The 20,746-nt window shown below is 36.0% G+C and overlaps 1 protein-coding gene across 3 annotated transcripts in view; it reads right to left on the reverse strand.

The window, feature by feature from the left end:
- CEP120 (centrosomal protein 120) overlaps window positions 1-20,746 on the reverse strand; it is a 78,987-nt gene that overhangs the window by 25,300 nt on the left and 32,941 nt on the right. For all 3 annotated transcript variants that reach the window (XM_029216594.1, XM_029216595.1, XM_029216596.1), the window contains 8 exons: window positions 18,092-18,241; window positions 17,133-17,315; window positions 15,214-15,310; window positions 14,972-15,109; window positions 14,325-14,414; window positions 10,343-10,435; window positions 9,127-9,288; window positions 5,516-5,638 (listed from right to left, as the gene is read on the reverse strand). In XM_029216594.1, coding sequence (XP_029072427.1) covers window positions 5,516-5,638; window positions 9,127-9,288; window positions 10,343-10,435; window positions 14,325-14,414; window positions 14,972-15,109; window positions 15,214-15,310; window positions 17,133-17,315; window positions 18,092-18,241 — 1,036 coding nt within the window. The remainder of the gene's footprint in view (window positions 1-5,515; window positions 5,639-9,126; window positions 9,289-10,342; window positions 10,436-14,324; window positions 14,415-14,971; window positions 15,110-15,213; window positions 15,311-17,132; window positions 17,316-18,091; window positions 18,242-20,746) is intronic.

The following is a 20,746-nucleotide window of genomic DNA, read 5'->3' on the forward strand; positions in this document are numbered from 1 at the left end:
AAAAAGGTACACAACCAAAATTTTGACACAATTTCAGGGCATTCAAAGACCTCGAGTTAAGAGCCCTTTTTGTGCGTAGACATGAGACTTCGGGAAGGCTTTTTTGACTTAAATCATAAGCCAAGTTATAGACTCAAATTAAAACTTGGCTCAGGACCTAGAGTCAATTCAGAGGCTAGGGAAGACCAAGCACAGACTTTCACTGATTCTCAATGTCCCTGTTTCTATCCTTGATATACCCACAACTCTAATTCTCTACTGGAGGCATGGCATTGTCTTTGCCTCTAATTTCCTATTCCCCAGTTCCAATGTGTCACAAAAAACTATAGATTTCTCCCTTGAAATATTTTCCAGTTTTATTCTTTTATGTTCTTTCTACCATTTCCTAAGCTCAGGCTTATCTCATCTCTTGTCTGCTCAGCCTCAAACGTATTCCATCTACAAATCCTGGAAATCACTATTACATCAATTTACTCTCTACTAAAAAATCTACAACAGCTACTACCTGCCTACAGGACTGAGCCTAAACAACTCTGCCTAGATGTTAAAGCACTCCGAGATAGAATTTCCATCCTACTTGTTCTACTACTTTCTTGGTACTCCTCAACAGGAAACCCTCTACTCCAACCACCGGGTTTGTCTCCCCTACATTCACCTTGTCCAAGTTACTTCCTGAGCCTGTCGATTCTTTTTCTTCATCGCTTATTTAAAACTTCAGATTCAGCTCAAATTCTACCTCTCCATGGAGCTGTCTTAAAACTACTATATTCTGAACACCAAATGACTTCTGAATTGCAAAGAGTTCCTATCACATTCCCTGGTATTCGATTATATATGGTCATTTAAGGTTCTCTGAGTCATCTCCCCAATTATATTACAAACTCTTCTAGAAGTGAGGTCCCAGGGACTTCCCTGGTGGTCTAGTGGTTAAGACTTCGCCTTCCAATGCAGAGGGTGTGGGTTCGATCCCTGGTCGGGGAGCTAAGATCCCACATGCCTCGCAGCCAAAAACCAAAACATAAAACAAAAGCAATATTGTAACAAATTCAATAAAGACTTTAAAAATGGTCCACATCAAAAAAAAAAAAGTGAGGTCCCAAAAGGATAACATACTTTTACTCTTTTCTTTTCTCTCATTTTTCCCTTTGTCCTAAGACACAGTAGATACTCACCAAATGTTCTTAAATACACAAATTTAGTTTCTGTCTTAATCTTCTGTATGCATTACTAAATTATAATGCTTTCCCTATTTTATTTTTTAAAAGTTCCAATTGTTTTTAAGCCATCTAAAAGTCATTTCCTAGCTAAAAGCACATCAAACTATTATTCACTTCTTAAGGGAATCAAGAATTGCATTTGGTAAAACTGTATCTTAATGTTAACTTATTTTTAGACTATTTCAGTGAAAATGGAACTATTTGTGTTATACTGAAGAGATGAGTAAACAGAAAAGAAAAAAAGCTCTCAATCAGACATAACCAGAAGTTGCAGACTAAATCAGGTACCTTTTCACTTAAGTCTTCCTTTTTATGCTTTTATCTCTTTGTTACTTAAGAAATAAGATTCTGCCCTCTTCTGGCTCCAAAAAAACTTACAAAGAATGTTCAAAAGAGCTGAGAAGCCTTGTTTTGCTAGGCATTTAAAAACAGTGGATGAATTCATTAGGTCTGATATAAAGGCGCTTCCATTACACTTTTTTTTTTCCTCAACAAGTTCATGGTGCTGTTTATATTTGTAATATGTTTGGTGATTTTTATCCTTTTGGTAGAAGTGTAATTGGAAGAAGAAATTTTTACAAATCATTTACAATTATTTCTATGGTGATATCTAGTATATATTCAGAAAAGATGAATATCATAAGCCCTCTGTTCCAATTTTGAGATATTTGGCCCTGAATTTCCCCAAGATAAAATGGAAATACTCTTGACACCTACTTAGGAGAACTTGTGAGAATTGATGAGATATTGTCTGAATGCTTCAAATATCTCTGGCAGGCCACATAATTCATAATATATAAACAGAAATACTTTAATATTTGGTTTAATCAAAAGGGGTGGGAAATGTCCAGTTTGATTCAAATTCAAGGTTACTGGTAGAGAAATGAGAAGGCCAAAAATGGAGAATGAAGAGATTGTCCAGATATGTACGAAGCAGAATCAACAAGACTTTGCAATTAAATAGATATCGGGGTAAGAAGAGGAACCAAAAATAGCATGGCACTTGACAAGCTGCAGAAACATTTAATGAATTCAGAAATGCTAGAGGAAAGCAGTTAATACCCTTTTCAACTCAATTTTTTTTAACCACTCTTATTCTTGTCTCCAAATTTTCTATATGCACCCTTCTGCCTCTTGAATAGTCATATCAAGGGCTAAATTTTATATCTATGCTCCAACCATCCCCTCCTCTCTTAAAGCTTCAATTTCTCCTTGCTGTTAATTTCTTGTCCTTAATCTAAAAATATTCTCTGATTTTTCCTACCTCTAAATAAGCTTTTCTCAAGAGCTTTAGGCCCTTGGGCTACATTTTTTCTTGTCTTCTGAGCTTTTTTGAAATTTATTTTTTTATTATATTTTAAATTTTTGGCTGCGTTGGGTCATCGTTGCTGTGCGTGGGCTTTCTCTAGCTGTGGTGAGCGGGGGCTACTCTTCGTTGCAGTGCGTGGTCTTCTCACTGCGGTGGCTTCTCTTGTTGTGGAGCACGGGCTCTAGGTGTGCAGGCTTCAGTAGTTGCAGCACACAGGCTCAGTAGTTGTGGCTCACGGGCTTAGCTGCTCCTCGGCATGTGGGATCTTCCCGGACCAGGGCTCGAACCCATGTCCCCTGCACTGGCAGGTGGATTCTTAACCACTGCACCACCAGGGAAGCCCTTTTCTTGTTTTCTTTTCAAAGCCAAACTTTCTATAACCTTCTGCAATTTGGCTTCTTAAAAATCAGTGACCTCTTAACTGCCAAACACATGGGGGTCTTTCCTCAACCACTCTTGACTTGCCCATCATGAAAGATTACTTTCACTTCCTCATTCTTTAAACTCCCCCTTTCCTTTTGGGCACAGCACTAGACTGTTTTTATTACTTCTCTAAATCTCATTAGCCTCCTTCCTCAACTCTTGATTGTTCTCAAAGCTGAACGTCCCCCCTAAGTTTTATCATCAATTAGCCTTCCTAAACACTCCTTAAGCAATTGCATATACCTGTAAGCTGTTACTTTATTCAAATGATTCTCAAATCTGTTTGTCTAGCCCTATTCTCTCCCTACTGTATTTTCTCATTTGTTAACCATTTAGTTAAACTCCTTCACTTAGATTACTGCATTAGCATCTCAAATGTAGTATGTCTAAAATCTGAATTCCCTACAACTTCCATCCCTCCAAAGAAGTTCATCGAAAATCTTCATTTCTATTAATATTAACATCCATTAAGCCAATCTTATAAATTTGAGAGTAATCTTTGACTTTTCTTACCAGATGAAATATGAATTCTTTAAGCAAACCTCTAAGCTCTTCCCTCATATGGCTGAAAATTACCTTTATTTCCAGCATTCTCTTATCAGGCCTATATTTATTTTAAAATTACAGCTGACATCTGCACAATGCAGGGGTACCACATGCTAATCCTCCATGCTGTCAAAAAAATGCCTATAACTTTACAGTTGGCCCTCTGAATATGTGGTACTGCATCTGAGGAATCAACCAACCACGGGTCATGTGGTACTGCAGAATGTATTTTCTGAAAAAAATCTGTGTATAAGTGGACCCTCACAGTTCAAACTCATGTTGTTCAAGGGTAAACCGTACTACTATAATGACTAGACTCCAGGTTCTAGTCAAGCAGCTATCCAAATATGCAACAGATATTTTAATCTTTTTTATGCTTTTGTTCAGTACTTCTTTTTGGAATAACCTCACCCACATATTTACCTATTTCAAGTTTCACCTATTCTTAGGCTCCATATACAATGTCATTCCTGCTTTATACTTAGTGTGTTGATTTCAGAAGTTGACTTTGTTTTCCCTTTGGACTCATGGCATTTAGCAAGAGAAAGTTAGACGATATCTGCTCGTTTGCCTTTTGCTATAATTATTTGGGTATGTTCCTCGTCTCCTTCTGTAACTTGTTATTTACTTGACGGTATCCTGAACATTTCTGAATCATTCATAATGGCATTTAGCATGGTATCATAAACAGCATACAACTTTGCTGGATAATGAAAAACCAACCCTATCAATCAGCATCCTGCCAGGAATCTAGAAATCAGAAGCAATTTAATACAGGAAACCGGTTCAACAGATAAAGGAAGAGCAGAAAGGCCAAAGAGGATATGGTGAGGCAACCCAGTAATCAGCAGCAGCAAGAAGCCCCCACCTCTCCTAGGTAGGAGGGACTACAAAAAGGTACCAGGAAATAGTAGTTCTTAATACAAGCAACCCACAAACTGGGGATGTCCAGTGGGCTAGAACCACAGTGGAGACTGACTAAAGGAAGCTGGAGAAGGGATGCCTGGTGGGAGATGGAACCATAAAAAGATGTAACTACTGCCAGAGAAAATAAGGGAGGTAGAGAGGCAGAAAGAGAGAGAAGAAAGAACTACTCTGGCATCTTCCCAACTCCTATCTACCAATCTTCTGTTAGTGTCCCCTAGTGGCTGAATCTACAGAAGAGAAAGGGCAAGGAAGCCTTCACTACAATGCTGAGTGGGAACAGACAGGCAATGGCTGCCATGACAATTAAATCCTTAAGCTTCTAAAGCTTATTTTCCTGTTTATTATTAACTCTGTTATTTTCTTAAGTCTGCTGTATCTTTTTAATAATGCCTAAAATTTATCAAACTCTAAAATGCAAGAGCTCATATTGTCAAACTTAGATTGTCTGTTGGATAGTACACATTTTTTAATGCCTAGAACTTGAACATTCTGTCTGTGGGGAATCCCAATACAAATTAGAGTCAGGACCTGGCTTCCAACCGCAGAAAGCAAAATAGGATGGCTATCGCTTCTTCCAAACTAAGAGTAGAGTACAGACCTGTGATTTAAATGCATGCTCCTACCTGAGACAGTGAATCTAAAGGGCACTAATACGGAGAGAGGGTATTCACAATGGCTACTGCAAAACTGAGAGTTCAACAGCCTAACACTAGAATCAGGGGAGACAGAATCCAGGGACATGGCAGTCATGGCACCAACAGTAGCATCCTGAGTAGACTGTTTTATGACAGGATGGGCCCATGACTTGCTTCCCCCAGGTTTTTTAGCTTTCTTGACAGGTTTGTGAATTCCTCTAGTCCAAGAGTTACTCAGTTCTGTTGTCTGTAACCAAGGACTGTAGTATAGGCTATAAACTGATAAAAGCTATGAAATTCAAGTATTGACAATGTCATGTGCCTCAAATTCTCTGATATGTTATTTGATATCAGAATACTACAGTTAAATGTTATTACATTGTATATGCAAGTATCATTTTTTATTTTATAAATTTACCAGTAAGGCTAGTTAAATTGCCATAACTTGACATGGGTACCTTTTCCAAAGTGAGAAGATTTATTTCAGACTGTAGCCGAATTTCTGGTTTGCTGCTTTGCTGATCCTTGAACTGATGGAACTCTTTTTCCAAAATCTTATACTTATTTTCAGCATCATTGAGCTGTATTAAAAAAAATTATAGCCACTTTAAAACAGCAGTACGCAAAGTTTAGTATTACAGAATTCAATTCAATAGTGTCATTTTTTCTTACTTTAAGGCATGTTTATATTAGAAAATTTAGAAAATACATAAAGTATAATGAAGAAAATTAAGATCTCCAGTAATCTTAAAAGTTCAGTAACTCAACTATATACAATACAATTGATTAATAATACAATTGTACAATTGTATTGATTAACAATACAATTGATTAACAATATACAAAAACTTTTCAGGAGTATGAAATTTCTTATAAAACCAGTATCTTGAGAACATTTTTGTTAAACTTTGGATGGCAAATGGAAAAGTCGGTTTATAAAAATACTGAAAATAATTTTTAAAAATGCAACATGTAAGACTGAGCATTATAGATATACCTGATTATCGATGAAAGTAATTTTAATGCAGTATTTATCGTTCCTATAATTTGATACTGTATGAATTTCATAATTCCAATGCTATTACAACTTACAGATTATTTGGCCCAGTCCCTTCATATTTACAGGTAGGAAAATTGAGGATCAAAGAGCTAAAGTACTGAGGCAGTGCCAAAGAGCTAGGCACTAGGAGACGCATGAAGAGAATTCAGATCTTTTCATCCCCTTGAACGATGCTCTAATGAATAGTTCCTTAAATTTAAAAAAAAAAAAAAAAAAAAAGAGAGACTGCCTTGACTAAACACTGTAATTTCCCTTAGAACAGTTTCAAAACTACCAAGAAAAAGAAAAAAAGATATAAAGGTATTTTTTTTAAATGTGGGATTTTTCTAACCAAATGCAAAGAAGCACTGTTTAAAGATGCTTTCTGAAAACATACACCAATATGACTAGCCATCTTTAGATAACCCAATTATCTCTTTAAGACTGACTTAACTAAATGCGAAATACTGAGAAAACTGGTGGCAAAAATGGAACTTAAATTACCAATAATAAATTCTTGTTTTATGCTAATAATTATCAATAATTCTAATTAGGATTTATCTAGCATCTTTAGGTAATGAATATCCCACACATGGAAATTTTCCATATAACTGAAGTTTACTTCTTTGAACATGTAAATTTTGTTTAAAGTTGAATAGAAACCTCTCTAAAGAATCTGTCACATTTTTGTTTTAAACAAAAACTAATAAACTTAATATTTGGCATTTTTTGACCATTCAGGACATTATCAATCTACTATTAAGAATTACTAATCAAGCTACTAGGCATACTGGGTTCTTTTTCCTTTGCTAAGTGGCCTATAAACTACATTGATTTTTTTCAGTTCCGATAACTGCCTTTACATATTTGAATATATATACTTTATCTTCATCACCTTGCACTGACAGTGTATCTATCTGTCCCTTCTACCTGTCCAGTTAGAATTGTGTGTATAGTACATGTAACCTGGTTCAGAGTAAGGGCCTAAAATATAAAAGGGGAAACGTTTACAGTCATGGACTTTGCAATTTGGGCATCCCAGAAACTTCTGCTGCCCACCACAGTTTTTTCCCCAGGTCTTAGCTTATGTTTTAGAAGTGCCCCGGGGAATTTTTCCAAAATACCAGTTCTTCCCGCCAAGGTTCTTCCCACAACGTTGTAAGCTAATTATACCAGTCTGGGACAGGGTGGACACGTGGATTTTCTCATGAGCTCCCCCGGTGATTCTAATACATGTTAGAAGCCTTTGTTCTAGATGGCTGAATCTCCCTGATAAGTGGTAGAAGAGAAGCATTACTGGCGAATCCCATCACAATTGCCCACTTTTACAACTTTATCTTTCATAAATTTACATGCGACCACCACAATAACAATCAAATTTATATTTATAACCACCTAAATAATATGATCTTAACTGACCCTGAACTGCTATGGAAACTATTCTTCATGCCAGGATTTACTAAAGACTTCAGAGGCATTCATCATACATATCTAATCTACACTGACATGTTTCAAGACAGATAAGCTTCATTTTTAAAAGCCTGAGCCTTCCTTTTTCCAGCAGATATTTATTAAGCCCCTATTATGTGCTGAAGACTGGCTGGGCTCCAGCCATACAGACAGAAACCGACACAGTTTTATGGAACTAATAATCTGACACTGATCAAATTATCACACTAATGAAAATAAAAACAAACTGCTGTAACAACATATCATAAAGAAATAGAATAAGAGAATAATACCCCAAGAAAACATACAACAAAAACTTGACCTAGACTTGGACAGCAGGGGTCAGGGAAGATTTCTCTGGGAAAGTGATGCCTCAGCTGGAAACTGAGGGATTAGTACAGTTCACTAGGCCAAGAAAAAGCAGCACACACAAAGATCCTAAGGGTGAAGCATGCATGGTATGCCTGAGGACCTGAAGAGGACGAGTGTGGCTGGAGAGCACACAGAAAAGGTGAAAGAGTGGGAGATGAGGTGAGAGAGGTAGGCTGGGTCCAAACTATGCAAAGACTGGTAGGGCAAGGTAGTAATTCTGATCTTTATGAGCGTTAAGACAACCCTGAATTTAGAGGAGGGTGTCATGATTCCAAATTTCAAAAATATCACTCAGGCTGCGACAGGAAGAACAGGTTACAGGGGTCCATTACTGACATAAAGAATACTTACAGCAAGGTCAAGTATGGATAGGAGGATCATGGTGGGTTTTAAATGCCTTTAAGACACCCAAGTAGAGATGTCTAAAAGGCAATGAGATAATTGGGTTGAGAGTGCAAAGGAAAGGTTTGGGATATAAATGCACAAGTCTCAGAGATACAGATTGTCTCTGAAACCACAGGCACGAATAAAAGATTGTTTAGCACAGTGTAAGTCTGGAGCTTGGAGGAAGTCCAACATTTAATGGCTAGATAAAGGAAAATAAACCTGCAACGGACCTGAGGCATGGCCGGAAAAGCAGAGAAAAACAAGAAGAGTGGTGTTATAGAAGTTGAGAGAAGAGAATATATAAAAACAAGAATAGTGTTGATGTTGTCAATAAGTTTGAGTAAGATGAGAAATGAAAAACACCCACTGAATTTAGTGACGGAGCCACTGGTGGCTTCTCTGACAACTGGCTGGCTGGGACAATGAGGATGGAAAGCTGAGGTGGATGGGTTGAGAGGTGAGAAAATGGAAAGGAGCACAGACAATTCTCTCATGAAATTTGGTTCTTAACTGAACTTGGTCCAAGTGATATATGAAGAATATCTACATTTGCTCAAAGGAGCAAAAAATTTTAAGATGAGAGTTAACTAAAATATAGCACAATCTCATACAAATAATTATAAGGGAAGTAAGATTACTCCAATATAGTCCTCAGCTTTCAGGAAAAGGAGATCCAACTTACATTTGACTCTCAGTGTAGTAAATGTGATTAATAATCCAAATTACTGGGAATTTTTATAACTCCTTAGTGAATGATTTCTATTATTTCTAGAATGCAAATAAACTCTAAGTTTAAAGAGATGACAGGTATTTTCATCCAACCTGTTGCTGAAGTCGGTGTTTATCCTCTTCTAGTTGCTTCATCTTCAACCTTTCTAGTTCTACTTGGTGAACACAATCTTCTTTGGCCCTACGGATAGAGTCCTGGAGTTCTTGCAGGTTCCGTTCACGTTCTGATTTCAGTTCCCTTCTTTCTCTCTGAAGCTTAAAACAGGTACATCTTTAAGAGGCTGACCTATTCCTACCTGCATTATACTAGTCAATATTCTATTATCCTTACATATGGTCAAATGTTCAGAATATTTTATGAAGTGATTTTTATATCATTTTCAGGTATTAGAGAGTTAATGTTTAAGTGTATTGAAATTATAAATTTTCGATCATTTACTCCTAAAATACAAAGTATATCCCAAAATGATGCATAAATTCAATTGAAAAGGCCCTAAATGCTTAAAACCCCTATTTGAATAAATCCATTTTATTATGTAAGCAAATATGCCCAAGTTTCTTTACGTCTTTAGAAACTTCTTATTTTTTACCTAATCACATAGAAGATAACAAAGCCTTAGTATTAGGAACAAATACACATTATGTTTAGGTTTAACAATCTAAATCAATTTAGAAATGGCCGAAAATGTGTAGAAATAAGGCTAGGGTGATATGCTGAGAAAATTTTAAGAAACATTTGGGTAAGGAAGGGGCATATAAATTTCACAAGGAAGAAATTCTAATAATTTGAGGTGAACTTTATAGTAATTTAAAAAAGTAGTTAGGGTACAATTTAATAAGACCTAACAAAAATGCTAACTAGGCATGGTACTAACGTAAGTTTATCCTTTCTTGGGATCTAATCTTCAATAGGCAAGAAGGAGGTATATTCCCTTCTTAGTGAAATACAAAATCATGATTCTAGGTCCCTGAGCCTACACTACATTTTCTCTTTTCTCTAGGTAGTGCAACTATCCATTCCTTCCACATAATTGCAAAGGTAACCAAAAATCTCCACTATTGCAAAAGCCAGCCAAAACTGACTGAATAATAGTTAAGAATTTCAAATAACAAACAGTTTTCTACCTAATTCCTCACCTTCTAACATATAAAACATGCTTCACCTAGTTGAATAGCAGTTTTCTCCATAATGTCTGAAAGACTATTTCCATGAAATATACTTTATACAGTACAAAGGAAAAACAAATGAATGGTATGAATTTAATATATGGATTCTGTGAAATAAAGACATGATAGATGAATAGAGTACCTCTGATTCTGCAAGGGCCAGCTGCTGCTCTCGCTTCTCCAAGTCAACTAGGGTTTTTTGAAGTTTTCCTTCGAGAATAGTATATTCAGCAACCTAAAATATAATAAAAGTTACCTTTTCCCCAAATTCAAAACACAAATTCAAAAATGCATATATTATGATTTTACTGAAACAGAGGATCTGAGACTAGGAAAATCATGAATTACATATACCAATTCACAGCAGAAATTCTTTCCACTATACTCCAAGGAAGGAAGCCAATCTAGCTTCTGCTTGGGTATCTCTAGTAATACTCAGTCTCCTGAGGAAGCCCTTCTCCCACTGGGTGGTAAGTTAGACTGCCAGTAAAACCTTGTGTTTTAGTAAAAACCTAGCTCCTTAAAAATCTGCCTTGCTCAATATTCCAGTATTTTTCTGAAGCCCTCTTAGTCACTTATGCTCTTTCTCTGGAACTAAGACTGGTGATAGGCCAGCTATCACCAATCAATTTCACGTCAGTCCTCCCATTATTGAGATCTAGTCCTTTATTACAGTTTAAACAACTGAGTTCTTAATTGCTTCTGAAGCTACAGTTCCTGCTTGGGACCTTAGCCTAGTACCCCAATCTGTACAAGCCTAAAGTCCTGCTCTGCTCTGTCTTTAAGGATGTGAGTCCCATTAAGGATAGAGGTCTACCTGCTTGGCCTGTATAGGATCCTCTCTCATGGTTTTCTGTCTTTTAGTTCAGACTGATCATATTTACTAGGACTTTCTGAACCAAATTTTCTGTGCTCCTCACCAACAAGTCTCCAGGTCCCAGGCCCCAACCTGATTTTCTCTTTACAAGCCTGGGTTTGATGCTCGTTAGAAGCCCTGTTTTTTTTAAGCCTTTAATCCTGTTTCTATCCCTTGGGAAGAAAAAAAGTAACTTCACATATTTGACTCCAGTGATAGCCATCATACATCCTCCTAGTCTTTTTTTCTCCAAGATAAGCACAAGCGTCAACTATTATTCACATGTTACTGTTTCCACATCCTCTAATACTTGGATTTAATCTGGAGTCTACATTCTAAACTAAGTCCTTTCAAAAATATGGTACCCAGGGGGCTTCCCTGGTGGCGTAGTGGTTGAGAGTCTGCCTGCCGATGCAGGGGACACGGGTTCGTGTCCCGGTCCGGGAAGATCCCACATGCCGCGGAGCAGCTGGGCCCGTGAGCCATGGCCGCTGAGCCTGCGCGTCCGGAGCCTGTGCTCCGCAACGGGAGAGGCCACAACAGTGAGAGGCCTGTGTACCGCAAAAAAAAAAATATCGTACCCAGATGTGATCTCACTAGTTCAGAGACTAAAGAATGTGCACGGCTAAAGACAGGTCAACAAATGTCTCCTAATTTTAACTCCATCTAAAATTGCATTTGCTATCTGAGGATCCTAGTCACACTGTTCGTTATGTCAAAGAAAATCCCCAAGGTCTGTGTTTTTAAACTTGGAATAACTATACCCATTGTCCAAGTGAATGTTTTACTCTGACTACAGAATGACATTTTTTTTTATTAAACTTTATTTTGATGATTTAGCTCAACATACCAACCAAGCAAGATCATTTATTTATTAATTCTGTTAACTCTACCACTGATTTTTGGTTCATCTTTAAATTCTTAACCAAATCACTAATATAAGTGTGTCAAATTCTGAGTGCCACATGTAAAAAAGCCTTATAGAAAGACAGGTAAACAGGATGGGGAGGAAGTATTCAAACCATGTGTTCGTCCTCTGGCAACCCAAACATCTTATCTATGTACCATCACAGATACGAAGAACTCCCAAATTTATATTGCAAAGTCAACCCCCCCTCCAGAGTTGCAGACCTGTAAATCCAAATACCTGCTGAACATGCCAAGAGTCCCCATAAATCTCAAACTCAAAACTATAAAACCTGAAATCATTCATTATCCTTTTAATTTTTTTTTTTTTTTTTTTTTTTTTGCCGTACACGGGCCTCTCACTGTTGTGGCCTCTCCCGTTGCGGAGCACAGGCTCCGGACTCACAGGCTCAGCGGCCATGGCTCACGGGCCCAGCCGCTCCGCGGCATGTGGGATCTTCCCAGACTGGGGCACGAACCCGTGTCCCCTGCATCGGCAGGCGAACTCTCAACCACTGCGCCACCAGGGAAGCCCTATCTTTTTAATTTAAACAAATATTTATTGTATACGTAGCAGATGCTGGGCAAAACAAAGTCATGTGGAATCTATACTCTGAGAGAAGACAAACTATAAACAAAGAAGTGGATATTTAATGTAATAGTAGGTAAATGCTACGAGGAAAATAAAGCAGAATGAGGGGACAGTTAGTGCCTGGGGGCAGGGGAAGAGAGCAGTATTTTGGATACAGCGGTCAAAGAAGGCCTCGCTCACATTACTCTGAGCAGAAACCAGAAAGTATCTCTGAAAGAAAAGCAGTCTACAGATCCTGAGGAGAGAGGTGGCTTAGCATGTTTGAGGAAATACACAGAGGCCAAGATGGTCAGAATAGACTGTGTGAACAGAAGGCTGACAGAAGATGAGGTCACAGAGAAAGCGAGGGGACAGATTACAAAAGGCCTTGTAGGTCCTGGTAAGAACTTTGAGTTCTATTCTAAATGTGATGAGGAGTATGATGTGTTTTAAGGAGGAGGAGTACATAATCTGACCTCCTCTACTCTTGGCTGATATCTCAAGCTACAGGGGTCAGTAATGGAGGACAGGATACCAAGTTAAGAAGTAAATGCAGAGACTCCGCAGTGCCAACGCAGGGGGCACAGGTTTGATCCCTAGCGGGGAAGATCCAAAATAATAATAATAATAAAAATAAAAATAAAGAAGTAAACGTAGTTATCTAGCAAAGAGATTGATTGCTTAAACTAGTAAAATAGTATGAGAACGTTACAACAGCGTTTGTCCATTTCCTCACTTCCATACTTTGTGTTATTTTCATCATATATTTTGCTTTTACATATAAGCATCAACACTGAAAAACACATCAGACACATTAAAAAATGGCTCAAAGATTAACTTGTCTTAAAAGCTAAATGTGCTATATCATCTGAAGGCTTACTGTGATAAGATGCATACCGTAAGCCCTACAGCAATCACTAAAAAAAGAAATAGATATTGCTAATAAGGCAACTGTAGAAATAAAATGGAATCATAAAAAAAAAGAAAAATTCAATGAATGCAAAAGAAAGCAGGAAAAGAGAGAAAACAAAGAATGTATGGGACAAATTGAAAACCAAGAGCAAGATAGTAGATTTAAACCCAAGCACGTCAATAAATATAAATGGCCAAAAGTCAGAGACCTGAAAAAACTTTAAAGAATTTTCTAGTCCATACCCTGTCCTGTCTCTTGATCTAGTGTAGCAAACTACCCTGCCACGGTCTTCTCCCATTTATAGACAGTTCATTAACCACTAATATGAGAGTATTTTTACAGACTTGAATTTGGAATATTTTAGACAAGTCTAATTTTCAGGGTTGTTTTACTCAATACCTTGAGTATAAATAGATAAATATTAAATTTTGGCTTTCTGGAATAAGATCAGATGGTGTCACGTTATCATTCTAAAAGATGTGATTTATAACATTTCATGATTCAATCTTTTAAAACAGCTTAAGAGTTTTTGGTCCTTTTTATTAACGAATAGATTATAATGTAATATTTATATATACTTAAATGTTCTATTTTCTTTTTAAATACAGAGATAGGCTTCTTCTCTAAAGTATTCACTTTCTATATTTATTCACTTTTTGAACAGGTAACACATTTGCAGGGTTCAAAATCTAAGGAGTACAAGACAACTTACAGCGAAAACCCTTCTTCCTATCCCTGACCCATTCATTCACTTTATCCAAGCCAATATATAACCACTATAATTAGTTATTCCTTCCAGAGATTTCCTTTAATGTATATAGAAGATACTATCATTAATATTCTTTCTTTCCTCCTTCAATTTTTATAAAAGTCATTACCTTTTTCTTTACTAGTGATTCCCTCTCTCGGTCCCTTTTCTTCCATTCCTCTGCAAGAGCTTGCATATGAGCCAGTTCTTTCTGCTTTAGCTGTCAAAGGAAGAAAAATAAAGTAAAAAAGAGAAACTCTAAATATTTCAAATAAATAAACCAGCTGTTTTCAGTTAAATAATTAATATTGATCATGATATATTTCTTTCAGACATTCCATTTTATTTAAAACAGAGGATGCCTGCGGTGAGTAATACCCATATGAGTATAATTCAGGACAGTATAAAGTTAATAGCTGTTTTCTACCTCTCTTGTTTAACAACTAATGATTCCAGCTTCCAGGCGGGTATGCTAAATGAGATCTTGAAATTAAAAGAAACCTTCAAGTCCTTAACCTCTGAATTCTAACCTTCAGTGCTAATTTTGCCCACAAATCATGGAGAAAGTTTAGGAGAATCCTTTACTGAGTGGCTTCTGTGAAGCTGTCACATTTTGAGTAATTTTTAATTCTTCATTTTTTTTAAAGAGTAAGGCATTCTTGAATTCAAAGGGACTAGACAGAGTACCCATGGAAAAGAGAGAGAAGCCTACTATGGAGAAGGGAAAATATACTAAATAGACAAAAAATCTTTTAAGTAACATTTTAAAAAAGTAACCTGATTTTCAAAAATGTCTTCCTGCATCTCCTTCCACATTTCTAGCTCAAGTGCTGCTTTGTACTCTAAGGTTTCACGAGGCTCTGTCTGGATTTCTGGAGGAACAGAAGATGGCTTTTGTTGTACAGCAGATACACCCTAAGATATGAATGAAAGAAGCATACTAAAACAAACACACTCACGCATATATACCCGTTACGTCTGTTTTAAAGAATAATTTCATAAGATTCAATGACATATACCTGAGATGAATCAGATACAAAAATCTCACGCATTTTCACTAGTCCATAATCTTCTAAAGTCACTGTGTAAGAAAGATCTACTATCCTGTTATTTGACCTACAAATGAAATCAGAAATATTTTAAAACTCATGGAAACACTTTTATATTTTTTACTTCCCCAATGCTAGAGCACCGAGTAGACAGCATGTCTTGCACCTGACACTTGCTGCTCAAAGTGCAACAGCTTCTGCAGACTTCAAGACCTTCTATATATGTGATATTATATGATCACAAACACAGTATGAAGTACATACTTACATTCACTACAAAATGACCTACAACAGTTACAGATTTGAAAAAACTGAACAGTATAAAAGAGAAATTTTAAATCTCACTGCCCACAGATAATCACTGCTAAAATTTCATTTCCTTCCTCTTTTTTAGATATGTAGATACACATGTACCCATGCACATAAAATCATACAGTTTTGTCCTTTTTTCCCCATTTATCCTCCTGCATTTTCCTCCTGTGTAATGACAAACATTAATTAAAAAATATAATTTTTAACGCCTGTAAAACACACTAATGAATTTATGTAGTAAAATTTTAAAAACTTAACAATTCCCCTACTCAATTATATATAGATTATTCTAGACTCTTTTTCTACTTTGCCTGGAATGAACAGCCTTGTTCATAAATCTTTTACCGGATATGAGCACTGCTTCAGGATTAAATCCTAGAAGTGGGATAATTATGTTACTTTTATTATAACGAATACCTTTCTGTATCACAGAACCTGAATGCAGCATTTACCATTAAATAAAAGGACAATGTTAGAGGAAAATAAAATTCTAGCAACAAAAAAATGTGGCTTTGTTTAAATCAAACAAAACTTTAATGAATGGATCCCACATGATTAGAACTCCTAATAACTTTTACATTTTCTTCTTCTAATGTCAGATTTCAGAAGAAATGAATAAAATAAAATGAAGCGCTATCATCTCTGAAGTTTTCACTTAGGTAAATCTCTTAAAACGTCTGTCTACAGAGCAGGGCGATAAAAGTTATTCAAAGCAATCAGCATTAAAATAACTTCCAACAAGTAATGATTATTTTCATTATATTCTACTTACAATAAGAGAAAAGAATGCTGATTTTTAAAAGAATTTTCAGTTAACCAGAATAACCGATTCTCTAAAAACCTGTTCCCAGATCTCCAAGTGAATAAAAGTTTACTAAACCCTTCACTCTCTGGAAGTGGCATGGATGAGGAAAAGTAAGGGAAGAAATTCCAATAATACTTCTACATCTCAGCTTTTTACTGGGCCTGATTTTCTTCTACAGTCTTACTATGCTTTAAAAATACAGGCATGTGATATGTAAGGTTAAAGTCAATTTAAATTTCTATTGTTAAATATAAAAAGATAACATATTTGTTGAATGATTTTGTGTAAAATATGTGAACTCAAGTTTCTCACGGTGGCAGTGAATTTCAGGGCAAAAAAATATTCTTTTTTTTTTTTAAAGTGTCGAACGTTTGCAACGTTCTCCAAGTATATTTGAGGCAAAAGTTTAAATATTTTTCAAGTAGAAAAATTCAAAATGTAAAAATACATTATAAATTTGACCCTGAGTTACTAAGCTAAAAAAAAAAAAAACACAAAAAACAAACTGATCCTGAACTTAAAATTATCAGTCTAAAGAGAGGAGAGAGAAATACTTACTCAACACTCTAAGTATAACAGTATTATGGTAGCACAGATTCACTCTGTGAGGATATAGTAGGTATCAGAAAGCTAAAGAGCAAACTGGGATATAACCCCCACAGGTCAAAGAAAAAAGATCAGAAAAAAAAAAAAATGACATGAAAGGATAAGGTTGTAGCTGGCTAAATGGAATAAAAAGCAAAGCTAAGACCAGCTCTAGGAAATGCATTACCCTTGTGCTGCTATAACAGGCACGCTTTCACTGAAAGTTTGTCGCCAACACTGTTCACCATTAGAACCTAAAAAGCGAGTTTTTTCTGAAGACAAGATGTTAGAAAGTTGGATTCTGGCAATTCCCAGAAGTAAATCTTTACTCATTTTATCCTTGTGCCATAATTCAACCAGCAATGGAATCCTAAAAGGAAAAGAGAAACATATGTTCATACCTATCAACTCTGAACTAAGGCTTTTCTGGACTAAAATTTTTGAATTCCTTTAATGTAGCCAAAGATGTTTTTGCTATCTGGAATGTAAAGGCTCAATTCCACAGGTAACAAACAGAAAATACTATTAGATTTTTTTTACACCTCTTCCTGTGCAATAAAGAAAAACCCTTCCGAACACTACTATTCCCACAAATGGTTACATAACGTTTAGTTACTCTTCATTCTTTCTTTTAAAATTCTTTTCAAATTGTGATACTCTGAGAAAGTAAAAAGACACTTCACAGATCTCATTTTTCGTCACAAATCCATTTCAGATGGCTGGATCGACATTTCCATTTTATATAGATGAAAAAACAGAAAAAGCAAATAATGCATTACAGTCATTAAGTAAATCAATAATAAAAACTAAACAGTTTATTTATCATCACATATTATATTAGGAAAAAGCAAGATTACGTTTCAAGGTTCCTTCATTATTCATATATTGTTTTAAGAAAGTTCTAATATCCCAACTCAGGCAAACAAGATATGAAAATCTAAAAAGAGCCCTCGTAACCACATAAAACTTTATAGTGGAACCACAAGTGTCACAGATTTTAAATTTGTTTCTAGATTCGCAAATGCATAAGCAGCTATGGATGTAAAAATATAGGAATTCCTCCTGTTAATCTGATACAAATTTTCAAGAGTTGATTTGAGAAAATCATATCCTAATATAATATCATACACGCCATGTATACATTACCTTAGGAAGGTATCCTGCAGCTGATGAGGCATAGTTGCAAAATCAAATGCACAGTAAGATTGGGGAAGAAAAACTTCCATGTTTTTCCGAACTTCTATAGGAGGATTAGTCATAATAGGAGCTGCACTTCCGAAGAAAGGATATGAGTACCTAGAAAACAAAATCCTATAGTTTACAAATTTATAGTCTGTTAAAAAGTGTAATATGAATATTAAATAAAAATTTTTTCATAGATAAATGGTACAAATACATTATGGTTTTACTCCTATCACCAACTTTAAAATTATACAAATATTTTCAGTGTTGATATAAAAATCACAGAAATTATAGAGAATTATAGAGAAAATTATAGAGAAAATGCATTATTTGCACAGCACTGGTTTCCAAAGTTCCTTTACAAGATCCTCTGGGGAAGGAGGAGTATACACTGGTATTTTGAAGGCAATACACCAAATAAGAAAGAGACAGTCACTCTGATACACTTCAAATAAGACAAAGATTCAGAAGTGAAAATGACTCCACTAAACAAAGACAGAGCTGCCATCTGTTAAGTGCTCCCTGAGGTATATAAATGTAGCAAATTAACATATTGTACACATTACATTCATACAATGTAATATGTCAAAAATATTTTTATAAAAAAATAAATACTAAAATGTGGGGGGGGGGGGGGAAGAGTTCCTGAGGGCATGGGTCTTACCTTTTTCATCTTTGCGCTCCCAGGACAGTTTCTGTCATATAGTAAACTGTCAAGAAATGCTTGCTAAATTTAATTTCTAAACCGATTTTTCTTTATATAATAATGTCCTGATTTTGTATGAGCTAAAAAAACCCTTAGTCAACTCCAAAAGGATGCATTCAGAGTATTTTGTCTCTGAACTGAGAATCAAGCATGAAAGCAACTCAAATATACTACAGATGAATCAAAGAGTGGCATAACACTATTTCTTTCTTTCATCATAAAAGTCACACCAGATTAAACAGAAGAATGTCTGACTACTGCTGAACTTATTTTGTACGTAAAGCCAAATAGAGATATTGTAATGCTCACTTAAATTTCATTTTATAATTTGTTATTCATTAATAAAACTAGACTTTAACTCTACTAGTAGAAATTGCTTTTCCTACAAGAAGAATCCTGCTCATAAACTCAATTCCTACACAATTACATAAATTGAATTTAGGTCATCTCAGAGAGCTCATCCCCTAGAAATTTAACCCCCTACTACAGATGTAGTGATTTAAAAGGAAAAAAAAAAAAGCAAACACATTAAACTTTTTCTAATATCAGTTATTTCACAAATTTCATTAGACAATTGTACACTACAATTTCATATCAACACAGAGCATGATAACATAAAATCTATCAGACATAAAATGCCCAACATTTAAAAAAAAAAGCCTTAAAATGAATCAAAGACAGAAGCAGTAGTCCTCAAGTGATTTCTATAGAGTATTAAGTGGATCATACCTATTTCCTCGGGGTAGTATATTCTTTCCCTTTTCTTTGTCAAGTGAACTAGTAGCCTCCCTCACGTACTGACATATTTCTGACTCTGTCTTCTTCACTAGATTGAGCTCTTTGTTTATATGCCCCATGCCCTAATACCGGACAAACTGTTGGCACAATGTAGGCACTTAATGATTAAACAAATGGCCCTATGGCAAGCAGGAAACACAAAAACTAATATGTGCTTTCTAACTGGGCTTGTTCAAGGCTCCTCCCTCACAGCATCCAATCTCAGATCATCCCTGTGCTTCTGGCCAACATCATCTCTAAGTGTCCTAAGATCAGTTTCTCCAGTAGTAGCAGGAGAGAAAAAGGAACAGTTCTATGTTATATAAAGCCTGTGAGAAAAGCTATGTCTATGGCAGAAAACTTTTTCCTGGCTTTCAATTTTTAAAAAAACAATATTTTAGTCATGATTCTCAGCCTCTAACATGAGGTAAAATGCAGAACTTAGGCTGTGAGGACAGACTTCCATTCTATGACTTCACCGTGTGAACTCAGTGCTGGGTCCCTTTGATTCTGTCCATTATTCACACCAAAGCTCACAGGACTTTGGAAACAACTTGATAAGGAATCAAACAACTGAAAAATTAGATACAAGTAGGAGTTGATTTATGCATTTGAAAGGCAGACATGCCTCAAATAACAGCAGGAAGCAATGAGAAGTTGCTGACATTCCTGGGAATGGCAATCCAAGATGATGGAAAGATTTTCTGATTTTCTCATTTTAGTCACATAAAGACCAAAAATTTTATTAAAAATGCTAATGCTTATTCCAAAGTAATTTATGAGGACCTAAAGACTCCAAGCTAAAACACATAATTATATTACATTTAATATATATATTAGCCACAAAGTCTATGGAAATGTAATATTATTAAAAACAAGCCATTATGGGGACTTCCCTGGTCCTAGGACTTCCCGCCTGCCAATGCATGGGACATGGGTTTGATCCATGGTCCGGGAAGATGCCACATGCCGCGGAGCAACTAAGCCCGTGTGCCACAACTACTGAGCCTGTGCTAGAGCCCACGAGCCACAACTACTGAAGCCCGCACACCTACAGCCTGTGCTCCACAACAAGAGAAGCCACCACAATGAGAAGCTCATGCACCGCAGAGTAGCCCCTGCTCACCACAACTAGA

This window comes from Monodon monoceros, unplaced genomic scaffold (genome assembly GCF_005190385.1).
Source record: "Monodon monoceros isolate NGI ecotype Baffin Bay Population unplaced genomic scaffold, NGI_Narwhal_1 Super_Scaffold_12, whole genome shotgun sequence".
Classification (NCBI taxonomy): Eukaryota; Metazoa; Chordata; class Mammalia; order Artiodactyla; family Monodontidae; genus Monodon; species Monodon monoceros.